Source organism: Mytilus edulis, chromosome 1 (assembly GCF_963676685.1).
Source record: "Mytilus edulis chromosome 1, xbMytEdul2.2, whole genome shotgun sequence".
Classification (NCBI taxonomy): Eukaryota; Metazoa; Mollusca; class Bivalvia; order Mytilida; family Mytilidae; genus Mytilus; species Mytilus edulis.
This window is the reverse complement of record NC_092344.1, coordinates 31,435,414-31,457,303: the sequence shown is the minus strand read 5'-3', so window position 1 is coordinate 31,457,303 and position 21,890 is coordinate 31,435,414. Positions and strand designations below refer to the sequence as shown.

The window sequence follows — 21,890 nt, the reverse complement described above, 5'->3', positions numbered from 1 at the left end:
TACTACAATAGGTAACAATTTGACAATTTAGTAGCGTCAACCCTGTGATTATGACCCGTGTGTATAGCATATAAATCCTGAATACACTGTTTGGTGGTGCGCCTGTCAGATGCGGAACGTACAGATAAGGTAATTGATAACAGGTGAATATACTATCGGTATCGGACTCGACCCGGAACTTCTTTTAAAATTATTGGCAATATTAATTACGTGGAAAACAAAAGGGTCAGGAGTGGTGTTATTTTTAATCTACACCTTTGTACTATATTAGTTATATATAAAGTTGAATTGTTTGATTTGTCGTTTTTACGTGATGACGGCTGACAAATTGGATCTCGTTATTTTAGTATTATAGATAGATAGATAGATGTCAACATGCATTGGTTCAAGAATTGAATAAATATTATTTTTCACCAATCACTCGTTTCATATGGCTTTTACCTTTTTCATAGGATGCAAGAATGAACTATTTGAAAACCTAGGAAAAAGTTGAAGCAAATAAACCTTAAAAAAATGCTTCGCTGAGCGCAGCTGGATACGGCCGCAGACGTCCAACCCTGAAAAGTTGGGACCAAAATAGACAGAATATTCACGCTTGATACAGGTTAGAATTCGGATTGTAATTAAATATTTGATACATAATAGGTTTCTACCACAGACTAACTAGTCAAAGAACTTAAAAGTGGTTATATGATTTGAATTTATATTCAATTTTTTGCTTTTGTGCAGTACACTATCCTTTTGAATATTAACCCCCCCCCCCCCCCCCCCCAATAAAATATTTGAAGAAATTTTCTTTTTAATTTCTGAAATCTGAAATGAGAAAAAAATAGTCCCCCCCCCCTTTAAACATAAATTGACAGCTAATCACCTCAAGACAATCATCATTTCTTAATACATAATTTACAAGTAGTGTAAGGGAGGTCATCAGACATTGTTGTTTAAAATTGGGATTGGATTATCTCCCTTAGACTTCTTTGAAATTGTCTTAATTGTCCTTTAACCAGAAAAAAACCTTGTTATAAAACAAACAAAAAAGGATTCATTCGTTGCAGTAAATGTTGTATTTACCAGGTAAATAAGATGCAAGTTCAGGTGTTATCGCTTTATGGCGGATTTTTTGTATGAAAATTCAAAGTAATGCAGAAACTCGCTATCATTTGAAATAAATTAAATTTACAAGCGTAATGGCAGATTTCCATGGCTATCTGAAATATTTTGTTTGAAAATAACTGTTATTGATAAATCATATTAATTAGTTATCTCTTCTTGCAGTTTTGTAGTATATTCTGTTAAATTAATATGAATTGAAGTTCTGGGGGAAAATCATGGCTTTCGATGTTTAATTCTTCGACTGCAAGCAATCATATCTCTTTTATCTTAAATTTTTTGTCATTCAGATCAATACCGTTATTCGGACTGTTCTACAAAAATCAACATTCACGTGATTGAATAAAAGGGAGAACAGATCCTCTGAACTATACTCAAGTACCAAACATGTTCTTCACTTCTGATGTACTTGTTAAATATCCCTTTATATTTGAATGTCATACTTTATTTATCAAAATATTTAGTCGAAAATTAAGATTCTTCAATAAACCCACGTCTTTGAGTTTCAGAAAAATATATATAATATATTCTTCATATTTCATTAGGTCCAACTTTGCATAAGAACCATTTCGTTTTAATTACATCTTTCTTTCTAACCGGGCCGAATTAGTAAGTCTCAACCAAAAGTATAATGGAAAACATTTAAAGAAAAAAAAAACAGATTTATTCTTTTCCTGATCGATTGATATGATGTTTTCTTTAAATCACCATATGGTAGTATGAACTCAGTTCCTCGTGTTTACGTTTAATAAAAAGAACACATCTTTTCTGTTTACTAAAACCTTATATATTCTAACACATAATAGCCATGTACGAAATTTTCGTTGCAATTTCCCTGGAAACAACAATGAAGAATAGAGATTCTTCAAATTTATTATCAGGCTTCATGTTAACCGTGTATCTTCATATTCATATCATAGCTGAGATGAGGGGGGATAGGACCTTTATCGGGACTCCAGAATCGCGTGTTTTTAGCTCGGGATTTCGGAATTGACTCTTTCGGGATCCGGGAATTCTTTTTTCGAATTTTGGGATGTCGGGATTTAAATTCTTTTTAATTCGGGACTTCGAGATTTCGTGTTTTTTTTAGCCCGGGGTTTCGGGATCAGGACCCCTCTTACCACCCTCAGATATTAGAATGGGACCATCTTCATACGTGTTCAAAATGCTAGTGCCCGAGTACTCTAGTGTACTATTTTGTGAATATATTATATATGATAGCAAATCATTCAGTCACATGATTTGTATACCTTTCAACGACATAATATATACATATAAGTAGAACCCTGTATTAATAGACGTGGATTATTTTATCCATGTCGAAAAATGTGAATCATAGTATAAAGATGAACTGATAAATTTTATTTTTATATGATTGACTAGCTCCTTTCATTCGGTTCATTTAAAATGTTAACAGCTTAACAAAATCTACGTCATCTACCAATATAGCATAATATTATACAATTTTCTATAGAAACCAGAACACTTTGATACTTTTTTTTTATAATATCACTTTATACAGATATAAAAAGATGTGTTATGAGTGTCAATGAGACAACTCTCCATCTAAGTCACAATTTGTAAAAGTAAACCATTAAAGAACGTTCTTCAACACGGAACCTAGGCTCACACCGAACAGCAATCTATAATGAGCAGCAAAATAACTTGTGTTAAACCATTCAAACAGGAAAACCAGCGGTCTAAACTGTATTTTAAAAAAAAACAAGAAACAAGAATTACTTATGAACCACATCAACAAACGACGACCACTGAACATCAGGTTGAACTAAAAAATGCAATTAAGAACAAATAACTAATCATAGATACCAGAATTGAAATATTGTATTTGCACAGAGCGCACGTTTCGTCTACGAAAGACTAGTCAGTGACGCTCGAAATCAAAAAAAAATAAAAGGCCAAACAAAGTTCGAAGTTGATGAGCTTTGAAAACCAAAAATTACTAAAAGTTTTGCAAATACAATTAGGTATTTTTTTTCTGGTGTAGAAAAGATATGATAATTTAAACATGTAAAAAGTAAAATCATAAAATCACAAAAATGACTGAACTCCGAGGAAAATTCAAAATGGAAAGTCCCTAATCAAATGGCAAAATCAAAAGGCCCAAACACATCAAACGAATGGATGACAACTGTAATATTCCTGACTTTTGTACAGGCATTTTCTTATGTAGAATCTAGTTTTATAGCTAGCTAAACGTCTCACTTGTATGACAGTCGCATCAAATCTTTTTCACGTCATATGGTACAACAATAATTCCAAAAAATCAATTCGTGTTGGCCCCAGGTGACTTTTAAAATGTAGATAGCATTGGAAAAGCTCCAAATTATCTCCCTTTGCTGCAAAAATGCCTTTTTTTGGCCTTAAAATTAAAATATCTTTTTTAACTCATCGGTGACCTATATTTTTTATTGTTGTTTTCCAATAAGCTATACATAAACTAAATAATTGTAAAATTTAAGCAATTTCTGTCATTAAGTTCTTTTTTTATTTCAATATTATCGCTATTTCTCCTCTTAGTTCAACAGAAAAAAAAGGACATTAACAAAAATGTATTCTTTTTTCGAAGGCAGATTGTGGGCGTAAATGAACGGTGACCCCATTTTTTTATTTCATTTTTCTATTAAGTATAAGATAAAGTTCATTTATAGAAAAATATAGCGAAATCCTATATTAAATTAAAAAAAATGATTTAGAGCCGAGAGCCCCCTTAAGTGTTAAATACAAAGAAAAATCGTTTTGCTTTCTTAGTGCAGACACTGTAATAACTTTTTACCAATTTCTTTTACACGGACTGCAAAGAAGATATTTATACGGTCACTCTAAGGTAGCAATATACAGTTAGGAAAAAACTTAATTGACACTCATAGTTTTTAACAACCGTCATTCCATTGTTTTCTAACAAATAAGCATATGTATGGAAACAGCAACTTCCATAGATTTGATCTCTAATCGGTTAAATGGGAATACATATCTCCTTTTGGTGTAACCATGACAACAATCTGAATTTATTTACAAATCATTGCAAAAGGGGGAGGGTAAAAATGTCACAAAAGTCCCCAAAATTTAGTCCATGCATAGAAGAGTGTCAATCCATTAGAGTGGTACCTGAAACCATAGAAATTTATATATAAACAGGCCAAAAAAAACATATGCGTTTCAGCTCATTTTTTCCCAAAAAAAATTTATTGAAAAGTTCGATGATCACATCTATGTTGGAAAACACTACAGTAATTACTGATACTATTGTCGGTACGGATGTGAAAATACAGACTGTCAAACAGAAAAATGGCATATAAAACAAGCAAAAAAACATCTTGAGGTTCATAAAAATCCACTTGGAAGGTAGGCTAAATTAATCTCATGTAGCTAAAAATCAATTGTATTGAACAAAAACTTTCATACTTAAGTTCTGGAAAGTGATTATGTTAGTGACTGAATCTGAGGATACTAATTAACTTACTTTGACCCCGATGTCAGAATTGGACACAAGTCGAGTGCAATATTAACAAACCAATGATTTGAGGATGGAATTCGTGTAATTTTACAAATCAGACGGATGGAGTCAGTTGACCGCCTGGCTCCCAATGAAGAAAAAACTTCCAAAATACATATAAGCAAGTTCACTGTGTTCCTTCGGTGGAAATGTATGGTTTGTGCCCTTAGTTCTAACTTGTAGGTATTTTCAAAGGGTATTCTTTATCATCAATGTTTTGCTATCTTATTCATACAATAACAAAATTATGTTTTCCAAAATAAATAGTTTGAAGGCATTTGTGATTGGATTATGTATATGTCTAAAATCTCAGAATTGTCTCAGTGGAATATGTTATTTTTTTTGTTATAATTGTGTCCTCTTTTGTTTCGTTGTTTTGTATTCTCCTGCTGAGAATGCATGATATTTTTTTTACGATTTCATTTAATTGAATTTAAAAAAAAAAAACAGAAACAAAACAGATAATGAAAACGCTTTGTGCAGAGGAGAAATACAACCAAATACATGAATAAACCTTTTCAAACTGAACTTGTGAATATGTTGCTATAATTAGTAGCAAGAAGATAAAAAAAAAATAGAAGACAACATAATATGACTGGAGAAACGATGGTTTGTGCTCGGCAACAAATGTTGATGAAACTTCTTACATTAACTCTCAGGTATTTGTCTTTAAAATTGGTTCGTGTTTAACTACTTTTCTTTAAAAGTTATCCGAGTTGCCTTAAAAGCTGTCATAGGTGTCTTTGTCCGACATATCTTTGGTCAGAATTGTCATCTATTCGGTCCTGGCTAGGTACATCAATACATATTTTAGAATGTTCTTTTAATTGGTCACGTGGTCAACATTGCGGGAAATTCAATCACCAGACAAACGATGGCGTCCACAACATTGCAACTCCAACAAAAAGAAACTGAAAACATTCCAACAGTTATAAAAACCAACAGTAAACCAATGGACTTAACCAGACTAGTGAATATAATTTTTGTTTATATACTTGCTGCCTGACTAAATTATGATTGCCACCTATTCCAAGCAATGGTGATGTCTTGAGAAAGAAAGGCGACTTTATTTCTAAGGCTAAGCTCAACATGCTCAAAGCAAATCAATTATAGCCTTTCAAGACGTCATAATTATTTGGACTAATCACCAATAAGCTCTTAAATATTTTGGTCTTTCCACCACCAAGCATTTATGGTATGGAATAAGCTTGACTTTTGAAAGATCTGTTAAAAATACTTGCTATCAAATGTAGAAGGTGCACTTTTGTTGATTTCATACCATAAATTCAAAAGGAAAAAAAGCAGTCCCTGTTCACTGTTTTTTTAACACTAGAAAACTAGGATGTTCACTGAAAATATAAAGGAATAAAACCAGCAACCTGCTAAAGCCTAAATACATGTGGACTTTTCACAGCAATATACATGTACATTAAAATGACCTTTTCACAGGTTGGGAACAAACCCCCTGGATGGTGATTATACCTGTATAGAGGGATAATCCTTCTTTAGAGGGATAAAATTATCCCTCTATAGAGGGGTATTTTCGTTTGCACTGGATTTAAAGCAAATAAGGGCAGAACGGCATTTTCTAGTTATATTGGCTATAATCTCTAGCATTATATGCATCAACATATGCACTTTACTAAAAATTGGGATAACCAGTTTTCTGCTAAAGTGACAAAACTTGCAATCTATTGTATACCTATCTGAACACCTGATCAACAACAAAAGGAATAGTTGACCTTTAAATTTCATGTTAAATCTAACAATAGAAATTCTGTTCAGTGAGGCATAAGTGAGTAGAATTTACCTGATCATCACAGCTTTCAATCATGGTGAACAATAGATTTTATATTTAGTCAGATAAGCATCAAACTGGGCATGTGCATATTAAATTAAGTACATCAATTGGTGCATCAACTGTTCCAGGTTACTGCCATAATAAGTAGAGAATGCCATTCTGCCCTATTTTGATTTAAATCCAGTCTAAACAAAAATACCCCTCTATAGAGGGATAAATTTACCCCTCTATAGCAGGATTATCCCTCTATACAGGTATAATCACCATATAGAGGGTTTGTTCCCAACCTGTTTCAGACAACAGATTTATTTGGACTATACCACACTCTTTCTGTCTTGAGTATTTTTTTTTATTTTAACAAAGTTCCTGAAATTTTGAATGTTACTCCACATTTCTGAAGGGGGTCTCATTGGGGGGTTCTGATCCTGGATCCCGCTTACTGTTTTGTCAGATTCCCGTATCCCGCTTACACTATGTATGTAATAAATTCTCATTTTTTTGTCATCTCCCGTGTCCCGCTAGACTCCATTTCCCGTTTTCACAACACAATAATTTGACTTTCACGTGTCACGCTTACAAAAAATCGTCAATCCCACGTCACGCTTAGACCCTGATGAGACCCACTCTGAATGTATTGGAATTTTTCATCATCAACCGAAATGCTTAACAAAATTTTATTAAGTTTAATACCTGAAAGTAGTTCAAAAACAAATTTTACAGGAAAAATATTTCCACTGCTGGGAAAAATCTGTTAGCTACTTTAAAATCACATTCCCCCTGACTGTACATGCATGTTTATATTCAGACTCCAAGATCTTATGCTGGAACTTTTAACAGCTAACATCTCTAATGTTGTGTATGGCTTCATGTGCCTTCACCTGATAAACTTTCTGTTCTTTTTCAGCTGCATTTAGCAATTTGTACATGTATAGCAAGCATGTGTTAACCTTCCGCACATTGTAACCGCACATTGTAACAATGTGCTGAAGGTAAACACATGCTTTCTTAAAAGTGAGGACCCTAGATGACACAGCTATTCATATTTATGCCCCACCTATGATAACCTACGATAGTAGAGAGGCTGTTCGTCCGTCTGTCCCGCTTCAAAATGATAGTGCAAGTTTCAGGTTAAAGTTTTTGGTCAAGGTAGTTTTTGATGAAGTTGAAGTTCAATCAACTTGAAACTTAATACACATGTTCCCTATGATATGAACTTTCTAATTTTTATGCCAAATTAGAGTTTTGACCCCAATTTCACGGTCCATTGAATGCAGAAAATGATAGTGCAAGTTTCAGGTTAAAGTTTTTGGTCAAGGTAGTTTTTGATGAAGTTGAAGTCCAATCACCTTGAGACTTAGTATACATGTTTCCTATGATATGATCTTTCTAATTTTAATGCCAAATTAGAGTTTTTACCCCAATTTCACGGTCCACTAAACATAGAAAATGATAGTGCGAGTGGGGCATTCTTGTTAAAATGTTAATTTTCATACTTACATTTGTATTTTAGATTTTCATATTTCCATTTGTACATTATATTTTACATTTTTCATAAATTTATACTTACACTAGAACACACCCGTGATATCACGGGTACGTGACTGAATTATAGTATATAACTATGAGCAAGCCTTATTTTAGTATTAGTATTGTCATCTGATAAAGTCATGCCGATTATAAGATACACAGTTTTTCTCTGCTTTCAAGTCTTTCTGTTTGAACCCGTCGAACTGAAACAATAAAATTAATTATTTGGAAAACAAAATGTCCTGGAATGGAGTATTTTTTAATCAACAGCATTATCCTATATAAGTTATAAATACAGTTGAATTCTTTGCTTCGCTGTTTTACGTCATGCCCACTTACAAATTGAAAACTGTACCTATACGCCTTATTTTTAGTCCAGATTTTTAGCATTCGTATTGCTATCTTAGAAAGTCTTACTAATTAAAATACTACAATAGGTAACAATTTGACAATTTAGTAGTGTCAACCCTGTGGTTATGACCCGTGTATATAGCATATTAATCCTGAAAACAACGTTTGGTGGTGCGCCTGTCAGATGCGGAACGTACAGATAAGGTAATAGGTAACAGGTGAATATACTATTGGTATCGGTAGCGGACTCGACCCGGAACTTCTTAATTATTGGCAATATTAATTACATGGAAAACAAAAGGGCCTGGAGTGGTGTAATTTTTAATCTACACCTTTGTACTATATTAGTTATATATAAAGTTGAATTCTGTGATTCGTCGTTTTTACGTGATGACGGCTAACAAATTGGACCTCGTAATTTTAGTATTATAGATTTGTATTTTAGATTTTCATACAGATAATTACATTTCTTTCTTATTGACAGAATCAGAATGAAAGCAGAAAAACACTTCAGACTCTCCAGTATTCAACAGGAGCACCAATATCCCCAATTAGGAAAATTGTTGTAAGTGAAATATTGTAACAAGTTGATATTTTCTAGTACATTTGTACAATGTTTGAACAGATTACTGGGCATATAAAAGCATAAAGCATTACAAGAGTTTTCCTGTCACTGCATTTTGTTGAAATGATAACATTTACATGTATACAGCAAACTGCCAACATTTACAAATTCTTTAGAGCTTATGGATTTGCCACACTCTTTTGAAGTTAATTTTGGGTTTTTTGACACAATAGTTATGTTTTATATTCTCTCTCAGTCTGTTAATATAACATGTTTGGCCACAAAAGACTTGTAAAACAGACTCATAAATTTTCTATAAATCTAAAAGTTACTACAGGCTAATAGAATCTTAAACTAATTTTTGCCAACAGTTTTGTCTGGTCTGTGGTTGCAAAAGTTATTGTGAAGACTGTTAACTCTACATGTTTATATAGACAATAATAGTGCATTGACTTGACATACCAACGATATAAGGATGAGGCTTAGAAACGGGGAAATGCGAGGCTGTACCCCCGTTTCGGGCCGAATCCTTATATAGTTGATATGTCAAGTCAATGCACTATTATTGTCTTTATACTGCAATCTAAAAAAACATTTTCAATTGTTGTTTTTAAAATGCGTTAAGGTTATTTATTTGATTTAAATATTGTAGGAAATCCCCTTTAAAAAGGCCTCACATTATGCTCGCGGAGAAATTAACAACACAATGAAATTTACATTTACCTGTTGAAACCAACACTCGATGCTGAACAAAATCGTTTGAGTATGGACTAAAATATTAACCATAAGCATAAAACATAATGATTCATAGGTTGCAAACAAAAAATATTAAAAAATTATATATGTTTTTCCAATAATTGCAAAAGAAACAAGATTGAGTTGTTCCACGCATCGTTGTATGCATTGGAAACAAGAACAGGTTGAAGAGGTCGTATGAATAATTCAATGTTATTTCGGAAATTTCTATTTAAATATTCATGAGGAAAAGTGATATCGGGTCAGTGACTGTATATGACAAAGAAATATACAGTCAATGCATTTTGACTGCTCAAATAGAACGAGTGCAGTATATATACTGGTATTCATGATCTACACTTATATCTCTATCTTAGAATAAGGAAATTTTACTATTAAAAAAAACACATATTTTTTATTAATAATCTTTGTGTAACTGTTATTATTATTTTCCAGTTAGAACTTACAAAATTGAACAAAAATATACATTTTGGAAATGTTTTTTTTTCTTGAAATAGGTAAAAACTTTAAAGGGGCACTAGCTGTCAAATTCATGTTCACCGATTTTAATCAAATTCTCATATTTGATTTATAACAATGTAAAACATTTATCCAAACTATTAAAAGTCTAAAATAAAGAATTAACAGGGCACGGGCATGAAATTACGTAGCTTCGTTTCATGTGTATTTTGGTCTAGACGCCATCTAATGACAATTTTAGCGATGTAAACATTAATATTATATAGATATAAATAGATTATGCAAACTCGTGCTGTTAGATTCATTTAGGTATATTTAATGTCATATTACAGATGAAAAATAAATGATCATCATCGTTTTTACATGTGTAAGAATGATTGTTTGTAGATCGATCAGTCAATCTAATGATTTACCTTTGTTTAACTTTCAATGTTAGACATTCTTTTCCTCTAAATAACTTTACACATACAATTCACGTGTTATCCATCTCAAGGTATGGGGTTAAATTAAAGTTCACATGAATACAGATTCAATGAGGTCGAATAATTCATAATCAATGTTTTTTTTAGCTTATTTTGACAAAATTGGACTATAATATATTAGATTTTTTAAAATCTTGTAGCCCCTTTAACCACACATATTCAATCATAACATTGTTCATTATTTGTGCTTCTTTCATATATTCTTTATTACATTTGATTTATTAGACACTTCTTTTTATACGCCCGTCAAAATTTTGACGGGATGTATTATGGTATACAAATGTCCGGTGTCCGTCCGTCTGTCCGGCATAAACATGTCGCACCGTAACTTGAGAGTGACTTATCCAAATTTCATGAAACTTAATATAGTTGTTTCTTATGATGGTCAAATGATCTGTATACTTTTTGGTGAAAATAAGATTTAAACTTTTTGAGTTACGGCACTTTGTAACTGAAACAGGGGTGTGTTTTTTTTCACCTGTCGCACCGTATCTCAAAAACATTTCTTGATTATTGCTTAAAACTTTACACACTTCTTAGTTATATTAATCTTAATATCTGTATACTTTTTGGTGATGATTCAAAATTTCGTTTTTGAGTATTTTGTAAAAAAGGGGAAGGGTTTTTTACATGTCGCGCCGTATCTCAAAAACGATTTATGATTATTGCTTAAAACTTTACACACTTCTTTGTTATATTAATCTAAAGATCTGTATACTTTTTGGTGATGATTCAAAATTTCATTTTTGAGTTATTGAGTATTTTGTAAAAAAGGGGGAGGGTTTTTTTACATGTCGTGCCGTATCTCAAAAATGATTTATGATTATTGCTTAAAACTTTACACACTTCTTTGTTATACATGTATTAATCTAAAGATCTGTATACTTTTTGGTGATGACTTAAAATTTTATTTTTGTCGAGCCTGCAACTTTTGTTGCAGAAAGCTCGACATAGGGATAGTGATACGGCGGCGGCGGTGTTAGCTAACTTCTTAAAAGCTTTATATTTTAGAAGGTGGAAGACCTGGATGCTTCTTACTTTCTATATAGATGCCTCATGTTACGAAGTTTCCGTCAGTCACATGTCCAATGTCCTTGACCACATTTTCATGGTTCAGTGACCACTTGAACATTGTTGAAAAAAAAGTTCAAATTTTTTGTAATGTTGAATTCTCTCTTATTATAAGTAATAGGATAACTATATTTTATATGTGCGTACCTTGCAAGGTCCTCATGTTTGTCAGACAGTTTTCACTTGACCTCGACCTCATTTCATGGATCAGTGAACAAGGTTAAGTTTTGGTGGTCAAGTCCATATCTCAGATACTATAAGCAATAGGGCTAGTATATTCGGTGTATGGAAGGACTGTAAGGTGTACATGTCAAACTGGCAGGTGTCATCTGACCTTGACCTCATTTTCATGGTTCAGTGATTATAGTTAAATTTTTGTGTTTTGGTCTGTTTTTCTCATACTATATGCAATAGGTCTACTATATTTGTTGTATGGAATGATTGTAAGGTGTACATGTCTAGCGGGCAGATGTCATGTGACCTTGACCTCATTTTCATGGCTCAGTGGTCAATGTTAAGTTTTTGAGTTTTGGTCTTTTTATCTAATACTATATGCTATAGGTCAACTATATTTGGTTTATGGAAATATTTTATGATCTTTGTCAGTCGCGCAGGTTTTATTTGACCGTGACCTCATTTTCAGGGTTCATTGCACTGTGTTAAGTTTTTGTGTTTTGGTCTATTTTTCTTAAACTATAAGTAATAGGTCAACTATATATGTTGTATAGAAGCATTGCTAGCTGTACATGTCTGCCTGGCATGGTTCATCTGACCTTGACCTCATTTTCAAGGTTCATTGGTCTTTGTTTTGTTCTCTTGGTTAATGTTAAGTTTATGTGACAGTTGTTATAAAGCTTAACTTTATACTTAGGACTATCAACATAATATCAATGATTAGTATAGAAGGCGAGACATTTCAGCGTGTGCACTCTTGTTGAGTTATTGAATATTTTGTAAAAAAAGGGGAGGGGTTTTTTTTACATGTCGCGCCGTATCTCAAAAACAATTTATGATTATTGCTTGAAACTGTACACACTTCTTTGTTATACATGTACTAATTTAAAGATCTGTATACTTTTTGGTTTGATTCGAAATTTTATTTTAGTGATATTTGTAAAAAAAAAAAACAGGGTGGGGGGGGGTGTTTCACATGTCCCGCCATGTCTCAAAAACAATAAAGGGTTATTGCTTAAAACTTACTCAGAAACTATTTATTATTATTGCATAAAACTTCCACACAAGACGTCGGGCGTATCATGTGCTCATGGCGCAGCTGTTTATTAAAGCATGTAGAACATTGTTTTGTAGAAACCACAGAAGAAAAATTTGATACAGAAAGTTCAAAAGCCAATTACAATATATGTAGACCCACCTAAGAAAAAGTTAGATGATAAAGCTAGTCAAACAGAAAAGTCACAAAATGGTTCAGAAGCCTATAATATGCTGGTGTCAGGTAGTCAAATAAAAAAATATAACTTAAACTTGAGTACTATATACTATTATCTCCAAGTTCCCACTGAATACTATGTACTATTATCTCCAAGTTCCCAGACTACAATTCAAACAAGAGAATTTTGTCAGATAGGATTGATTGCAACCTAGAAATAAGGTTAAGAAAATGATATACCTTTGAATTAAGGAGATGCAGTTTATACTCCAACAATATAATAAACCAAGAAATATCTTAACCCTTTCACCGATAGCTGCCCAGACAGAAGCTACTCTGAGACGATGGCTTCCCTGGCTACTTTTACTCAAGTGGGAGATCTTCATAATAAATGTCAATAAAAACTTGTTTGTAGTTATTTGTGTATTTATTTCATTCACTAACACCATGTTCACAGTTTTGTTTATGTTTTGATAAATTTTTCTTCATAAAATATTCAAATTTTCAAATTTTTGGCATTATATGGGTGAAATTCTCAAAATTCTGCTCTTTGACCCCAAATCGTAATTTTATACCCAAAACGGCAAAATTTTGAAAATTTTTATGAGGCTGTACAAATTCCTCACACTGAACGATGTCCATTCCAAGTGTATTGTACATAAAACGACATTTTATGTCAAAAGAGTATACTAGTTTAATCCTTTGAGTTTGGTTTCACAATAAATGTTATTTTGTAGAGGAAATTCCTGAATCCTACTGGAAAGACTTGGCAGAAGAAAGGAGGAAAGCTTTAGATGAATCATTACATGAAAATGAGCAGGTTAAAAAAAATCAGTTATTATATAGATATCTTTACTCTATTTCAATTTCAAATTAGAATTTAAATTGTTCTTATGATAAAAAAAATAAAAAATGTTTTTCTGTTTCAAAATATGATGTATTGTTTTATGTGTACATGTCACGCTGTCCATCAGGCCACAATTAAAAATATTTTGGTTTGCCCAAACCCTACCCAAGGTTTAGACGGTGGGTAGGTAGGTAGGCATTTTCTTCTTTTTTTTTTTTTTTTAAAGAAATTTACGTATCGGATGTTTATTAGTCTTCATGCCTATCTGATTAAAAAAAACTTCTTCAAATCAGGACAATAAAAGAATTTGAGTAGGCAGCTTTTTTCTGGGTAGATAGGGTTTGGGCAAACAAACCTATTCTTTTTCATGGCCTCAAGGGCCCTTGATTGGAATAATAAATATTCTAAATATGAAACAAAAAACCTACATGTACTAATTATGTAAACTGGTTATAATCTTATCAAGTAATTAATTTAAAAAAAATATTACTGAAACAACAGTATTTAGGAGTTGGAGAAAAACACGTTTAATTGTGAACAAAGGGGTGATGATTAAGACTTACTGGTACAATAAATCATTTTTTGAAGGTCGACTCAGGGTGCAACAAATTTGTTCTTATTCAAAAATATCATCTTGTCACTTCTCAACTTTTATGGGATGTAAATATATATCCTCTGACAGTACAGAGATGGGAGAGTGAATAAGAGTAGCTAACAACATAAGGGGAAATGATCTTGTTCATATATTCTACATGTACATCTGTTTGAAGGAATCATACAAAATTTTTTTATGAATTTTGATTAATGTATACTAATTTTACTGGAGGTGCTATCATTAAAATATTTTTTTTGTCTATAAACTAACGAAAACAATGACATTCTAACAAGAAACTGATTAGTCGAGTATCATTTTGGTAATCGATACTTGGTACTACTTAGCGGTACTCGATACTTGTTAACATCCCTAATTAAAAGGATGGGTCATAACAAATAACAAGGTCAAGGTATATTCATAAAAGTCAATTTCAATCTATTCTAGTCAGTTTTAAGAAACTTTCTCACTTGAACATTTCATTATATATTAGTTCTGACTTTTTAAATGTACTTTCAAATGTGTCCTGAATTCATCCAAGTTGTACAGCACACCAAACTTGAAACTCTTATGACAGTCATTTCAGTTCCCATTCTAGATTTTTTGAGATATTGTTTCCAAATGGGCTAGACTGTTATCAGTCAGCCAAATTAGAATTGCTGTGTATTTGAATCAGAAAATATGCTAAGAAATTTATCTTATAATGGTTCACAAGAAAATGACGTCAATAATCATAGATATTTTTTTTTAGTTGCATAAAGAAGTTTCTGAACTGAAAGATGAGAATGACAAGCTATCAAAAGTGGCAAGTCAGGCTGAGTACTTTGCCAATGTGCTTAAAGTAAGTGAATTTAATCTTAATGGCAAACCAAAAGGGAAATTATGTGCTCTGCATCCACTATATGATATATATACTGTTAAATATTCCTGAAATAATTAGAGTTATGCCTATATTCTGTGCCGAAAATGTTTATATTCAAATAAATGATCATATCCAAAACATTAATTTATTAGATTGATAAGTTTTAGTCTTATATTTAAATGCAAATTAGTATCATAAGTGTGATTCTAACATTTGGAACCATATGAGATTGTGTAGCAAAGATTGCATGCATATTGCGAAGCAAATCTCAAGATACAATGTAACAAATCATTCTTATTTCTTAATTGCCTTGATACATAGCATTTAGCAGGTGATTTCACTGTGTGTCATAAAGAAGCAGAAATCTTTGGTCTTGGAATACATTATAGAATATGGCTTAATCACATAGTATTGTCTTATTAGAATATAAATATTAACTGTAAAATTGGAAAGTTTTCATGAAGGGTTTAAGAATATTTGGTAGGATTGCCAATGAGACAAATCTTCACAAGAAACCAAATGACACAGAAATTAACAACTATAGGTCACTGTACAGCCTTCATCAATGAATAAAACTCACATCAAATAGTCCGCTTTTCAAGGCCCTGAAATGATAAATGTAAAACAATTCACACAAAAATAACAAATGGCCTGATTTATGTACAATATAATGAACAAACAACAAATATGATATTTAGCAGCAAACAACAACCAATGAATTACATGCTCCTGACTAGGGACAGGCACATACAGATTGTGTGGGTAAACATGTTAACAGACACACACACCCACCACCCCCTTTTCTTACTGGGGATAGTGGTGTAACCGAACAAATAAAGATCACACTATAAAAATCAGTTGAAAGTGCTCAACTCGGGGTTTCCACTGGGTCAATTATTTTTTTCGCCACCTCTTTCGTCAAAACAATATATTTTTCGCCACTTTATTATTTTTTTCGCCAAGTAACATAAATATATTTTTCGTTTAAAATTAACCTTTTTTCTACCCCCCTCCCTTAAATAAGATAAGTTTGCACCATTGTGTCTATTATTATTCCTTCAAACTTATTTTGAAGTCTACATTTTAATGAATAAACACTAAACATTTACTTTAAAACAACAGAATGTTTTTTAACTTAAGGTGGTACCCAACACTTTCACTAAAATTAATTTGGCTCGTTTAATTTTCATAAAATTTTGTCAAAGTATTTACTTTGACACTTTTTAACAAAAATATAAAAATTTAAAAAAATTTTGAACCAACCGTTTTGTCAGAAATATTACACTGGTTATATAGCAATTTGACAACCACCAATTTTGATCATTGAGAAGCTTAATATTCCTTTTACAACACAACGTAATTAAAACGTTTAGCTGATTTTACAGAGTTATCTCCCTGTAGTGTTAGGTACCACCTTACAGTCAGGAGTCTACTTCGTCAAAATTATCTCCCCATTACGCCAGTTCATTTTCACAATCGTAGAAATGGAAGCCATTGTAGGGATGACGCGCTACCAATATTGCTCTTGGAAACCGATAAATTTATCCACATTGCACCATTACGATCCTTATATGTCAGTTGTATTTTAAAAGACAAATGTATCAACTAGCTAATGAGCATCAGTTAATAATCTTGTCTGCATTGATTCAACTTAAAACTATTTTTCTGATCGGTTGTCAGGTGGAATTTTTGAAAATTCATAAACATTAAAAAAATTTCTAATTAAATATTTCGTGGAAGGGCAGACTAGATTTTTTTAGTGTATGAAGACTATAAACCCTAGTAATCACACACAAAAAATTAGAATTTTTCGAAGATATGCATTTTCATCATCCAACTTGAAAGACTGTCGTCAAGTACTTTCAGTAAAAAAATAGCTATTCGAACACACCTTCTCTGTTTTTGTGACTCATTAGATAGGTATTTCACTTGACCCATATATTTCATCTTTTAGTACTGTGATTTTTTTGTGTTATAAAGTCAACATGTAGCTTTAATATATAAAAATGATAGAATCTGAAGCGAGCAATGTATGAAATATTCTTACTTTGTACGATATCAAGACAAAATACTCAACTCAAACACACCCTAACATAAAAAGGTGCACTCGATTTTCTCTTTTCGATACAATTGTTACCCATTTTTTGGAATTTTTTCTTCAGTCACATAATGGAAGGGCAGACACGAAAATTACTGAACTAATAGATTGATATGATTTCCGTCCGTGGTAATTTTTTCAAAAAAATCAGAGGTTATGCATTTTCTTCATCCAACTTGAAAGATACCCATGTCGTCGACTTGATATCTAATTGCTCTGCTTAACTATGTACTAGATAAATTGAAAACTTATGCAAATGGTGTTTTTAAAATAAAACACCTCGTAATTGAGAAGAAAATTGCAATTTTGTTTGTTTCTATTAACTTTTTAAAAAAATGTCACTATAGTAAACAATACAGTAAACATTTATCGCCTTCTCTAACAAAGAGCTTCGATTCTTTTGTTCTATTTCAACCTGGTTTCCGACTGCTTAAAGGGAAAACATATTCATTGTATTTGAAACAGCTTTTCTAAATGACTGGGCCACTATACTTTTAATAATAAAGAAGATATACGTCCTGGGATATAACAAAATTAATGGACATGTTTTGATTATATAATACCAATTCGTAGGAAAGTTTCTTTATGAGAAAAATACTGATGTGCCCTTTTGTACTAAGAAGTGGCTTTTACAACAGAACAAAAGCTTTTATCACATGAAATTGATCCCTCATTTCATGTGTAGTCATTGAATGGTTACTCTCATTCAAAGGGGTGTTCCCAACCTTTTGGATAGATTTCTTCATAACGACAGTTTTCTTTTCTAGACCATCGTAAATGAAAAAGTTGAGACGTAAAACTATGCTTGAAACACGTGTGTCACTCAAACAACTTTCAAGTAGTCTCCCTAATCAATTACATATATTAAAGTCAAAGATAATTATGTTTTAAATCAGAGATTTTTCTTGCTTTTGAACATTTTTCGTCACAACAACAGCTTTCTTTTCTAAACTATCTTTAAAAGGAGAAGAGACGTCAAAAGTTTGCTTCAAACACGTGCGTCACAAAGTGGTAAATTATGTATGTGACATTTAGCGGAAGCCATTCAAACCATATCATTTTTTCAAACAATTCAATCAACACCTTTATTAATTAGTCCTTTGTTGTCAATAGCTATTAAATGCAATCAGCTTGTCTGATCGGGTAATGTCCGAGAAACCGAAAAAGGTAAATAAACAAGATGGAGAAAATTAAATCGTTATACATATTTCTTTCGCAAATGACGAATTTTTATCGCCACAATTATTATTTTTTAGCAAATTGCGAAAATGGCGACCACCAGCCGAAACCCTGTCAACTAGAAATTGAATTTTCTATTTATGCAAATTTTCACAGAAGTAACAGTTCAAGTTGAATGCTTTGTTATATGCAAAATAAGTGGAGATTATTGAAATGTATTTTAAGCTAAACCTTAAAAATTTCATTGTCACAAATATCAATTTAGGTAGCTCCACCTATGCATTGCTATGATATATCAACTTATGTTACAAATCCCTAACTTAAAATACAATAGTTATCTTCTCAATAGTAACTGACATGTGAAAGATAATATATCTTCTTGATTTTTATTTTGTTTATAGGAAGTTTTAGGCGCTGATGAAGAAGACAAAGATGACCAGGATGTGATAAATAGTAATGACAATAAGGAAGTGAAATCTGATATTAGTGAAAAACTAGGATGTGAACTGTTGGATAAGAGTGAAAAAGACCTGGACTCAAATGAAAAATCAAATAAATCTGAAGAATCAGAAGCTACACACTTAGAAGAGAATTCTACAGAAACTGGTAAGGCCAAATAAAACTGTGCGATTCCAGTTACCTGACTGACTTTAGTTTAAACCCAAACACTAGAATATTTTTTTATTTTTTTTTAAATTTTCTAACAATCAAATTTGAGGAATGTGAATTTAAATAATTAAATTCACAGACTTATATAATCTGAGTTTCCATCAGAAGTATCCACTATGGCTAAAATGCAACAAATTCTTAACAGAATGCAACAATGTTAACTAAAAACTGAACATATCTGTTTATTTTACAACCAAACACATGGAAAATGGTGAACTTCAGGAAGGAACGTGTATATTAATACGGATTTTGACAATCCAAAAATAAAATAGAAATGCAGATTTACCACCCCTATTTTTTTAAGGATGTAACTGGAACCACACGTATAATTTTATTTGGCCTAAATAGGCTTTAAAAATGTATATTGGCAAATGTTAAAAAAATTTGATAATTTCTGGCCATCTAAAATATAACGAATAAAAAAAAATCTGTATCAGTACAAAGGATGTATTCACAAAGGGCTAAAATTGGTCCTAACATTTTGATGTACACAGTTTAAAAATGACAGACCATGGTTATTTAAAAAATAAGAACATTTTCTGTATCAAGTTAGTTAGTCGGATAAAACAACCGTATGATTGACAAGATATTGACACCTTTTCGACTACATCAGGTTACTATAGTTTTGGTCCTTAGACATATGGCGGTCTCTAAACAGAGGAGATTACAAAATGGCGGGAGGCAGGGAATTGACACGCTAAATTTAAAATCGATGGTGATCTCTTATCTAGCAGAATAAAACTTTAATATTTATGAATTTGAGCATTTTTAAACCGAATGGACATAATATCAATTTTTGATTTTTTTGCGAAGTTTCCCTTTAAGACAAAAATACACTTTTGTGGAACATTCCTTTAAAACTCATGAAGTTAAGACCCTTTAAAATAGACATTATTTATATTTTAACTTCAATTTTGGTAAATTTGTCCATAACTTTAATTGTTTTTGGCATAATAATGTTGGCCCCATCCACTATCCAAAAAGTTTACATATTGATTAATTCTACATCACAATTGGAATCTTTTGGTCACAAAATATTTTGGATCATAGGTGGTGGCTAATGTTTTTCTACAGCTTATAGGTCTGAAAATTGCACAAAATCATCATATTTTGACAAAATTTCCAAAATATTCTTACTTTAGAGAATATAATGAACTGTTATGAAAATAACTGATTTATTTAGAGTGAACGCTTATAGACCCATTTATGAACCAAGTAGTCACCTTTTTGGTGTTTAATGATAAAGTTGATATTTTAGGCCTAATTGTGCCCTAAGTTAACCTTGTCCTTTTGAAAAGTCTTTGTAATTTAAGATTGGTAAAGCACATCAACAATTTTCTTTTCTCAGAATTTTTTTTTTTAGGTTTATAGATAGATTTCAGTGTAATAATACATGTACCATTTGTCTTTCCACAGAAGACCAGAAACCCACAGAAACAAAATTGGCTTCAGAGGAGGACAGTTTAGCAGATAGTTAAAGATTTTTGTGCATTTTATGATAATGAATTTCACAGACTTGTCAGTGCAGCTCAATATGTTTTACTAGTCTCAGGAAATTGTACAATAAAGATTTTATGTTTTAGCAAATGTTATCAGTGGATGCATTAAAGTTTTATATACCAGAAAAAATTGTAATGTACATAAAATTTGTGTTGTCAAAATTCGAGATTTTATTATACTTCCACAAATATTGACCATGTCTTAATTTTTTTTGCTTTTTTTCTCTTGAATTCCAATATATCTGAAATTTGATAGCATGCTTATTTCATATGAGCATGCTATACATATGACAATTTTCATGTTCATCCCTCATATATTTACTGTTTACCAAATACTTATAATTAAAATTTTATTACTAGTTAGCAGTAGGTCATAATTTTTGGGATAAATTTGGGGTTTAAAAAAGTATAAAAAGTATAAAAAAAAAAAAGAAGAAAAATACATTCAATAGTTCATGTTTTATTGTAGAAGATAAATGTTATAAATTTTTTTGGTCATTATTTAGTATCCATTATACATGTATATGTAAATGGTCATATTAGTAAGAAATGACATGAAATTCTTGGAAATATTAAAATTGAATGTAAATTATTTTATATGTGAAAAAAGTATTTATTTTGTCCTATTTGAAAGTAAATGTTCTTAGTATTAGTTAATTTGTGTGGTTAAATGGTGAATGTTTCAAGTTTAAGAAAGAAGTAAAATTATTGGTTAATATTTTCCCATCGCATGAGTGTTTTTACTTGATGTTGTGAGTGACAGAGTCTGTAAGGAAGAGTAGAAACATGTATTTTTGAATGTGTAAGAGGTTATTTTAAATAAAATGACATTAACTTACATAAACTGATTCTTGTTAACTGCTGGTTTAATGAGAAGTTAATAATAATAAAGACAATACTATTAATATTATAAATATGTATATTAAAAAAAAATTGATTAAATTGATGGATATCATTGAATATACTAATTCCTTAAATTACATTCAAAATACAATAGAATATGATCTGGTTTTCTGCATTGGCAATATGAGCTTTTCTTCTATTATAAGCATTTATAAAATTAATCAATATTTGAAAGGAAAATCCTCACTTTTCTAATTTGAAAATTATTCTATTAATAT

The 21,890-nt window shown here is 31.4% G+C and overlaps 1 protein-coding gene across 1 annotated transcript; it reads left to right on the top strand.

The window, feature by feature from the left end:
• Positions 1-5,451: 5,451 nt before the first annotated feature.
• On the top strand, positions 5,452-21,627 carry LOC139529642 (geminin-like). The gene is made up of 7 exons (XM_071325507.1): positions 5,452-5,594; positions 8,788-8,868; positions 12,945-13,089; positions 13,761-13,843; positions 15,214-15,303; positions 19,003-19,207; positions 20,687-21,627. The coding sequence occupies exons 1-7, from the start codon at positions 5,499-5,501 to the stop codon at positions 20,746-20,748; spliced, it is 762 nt and encodes a 253-aa protein (XP_071181608.1). The 5' UTR covers positions 5,452-5,498; the 3' UTR covers positions 20,749-21,627.
• The last annotated feature ends 263 nt before the right edge of the window (positions 21,628-21,890 follow it).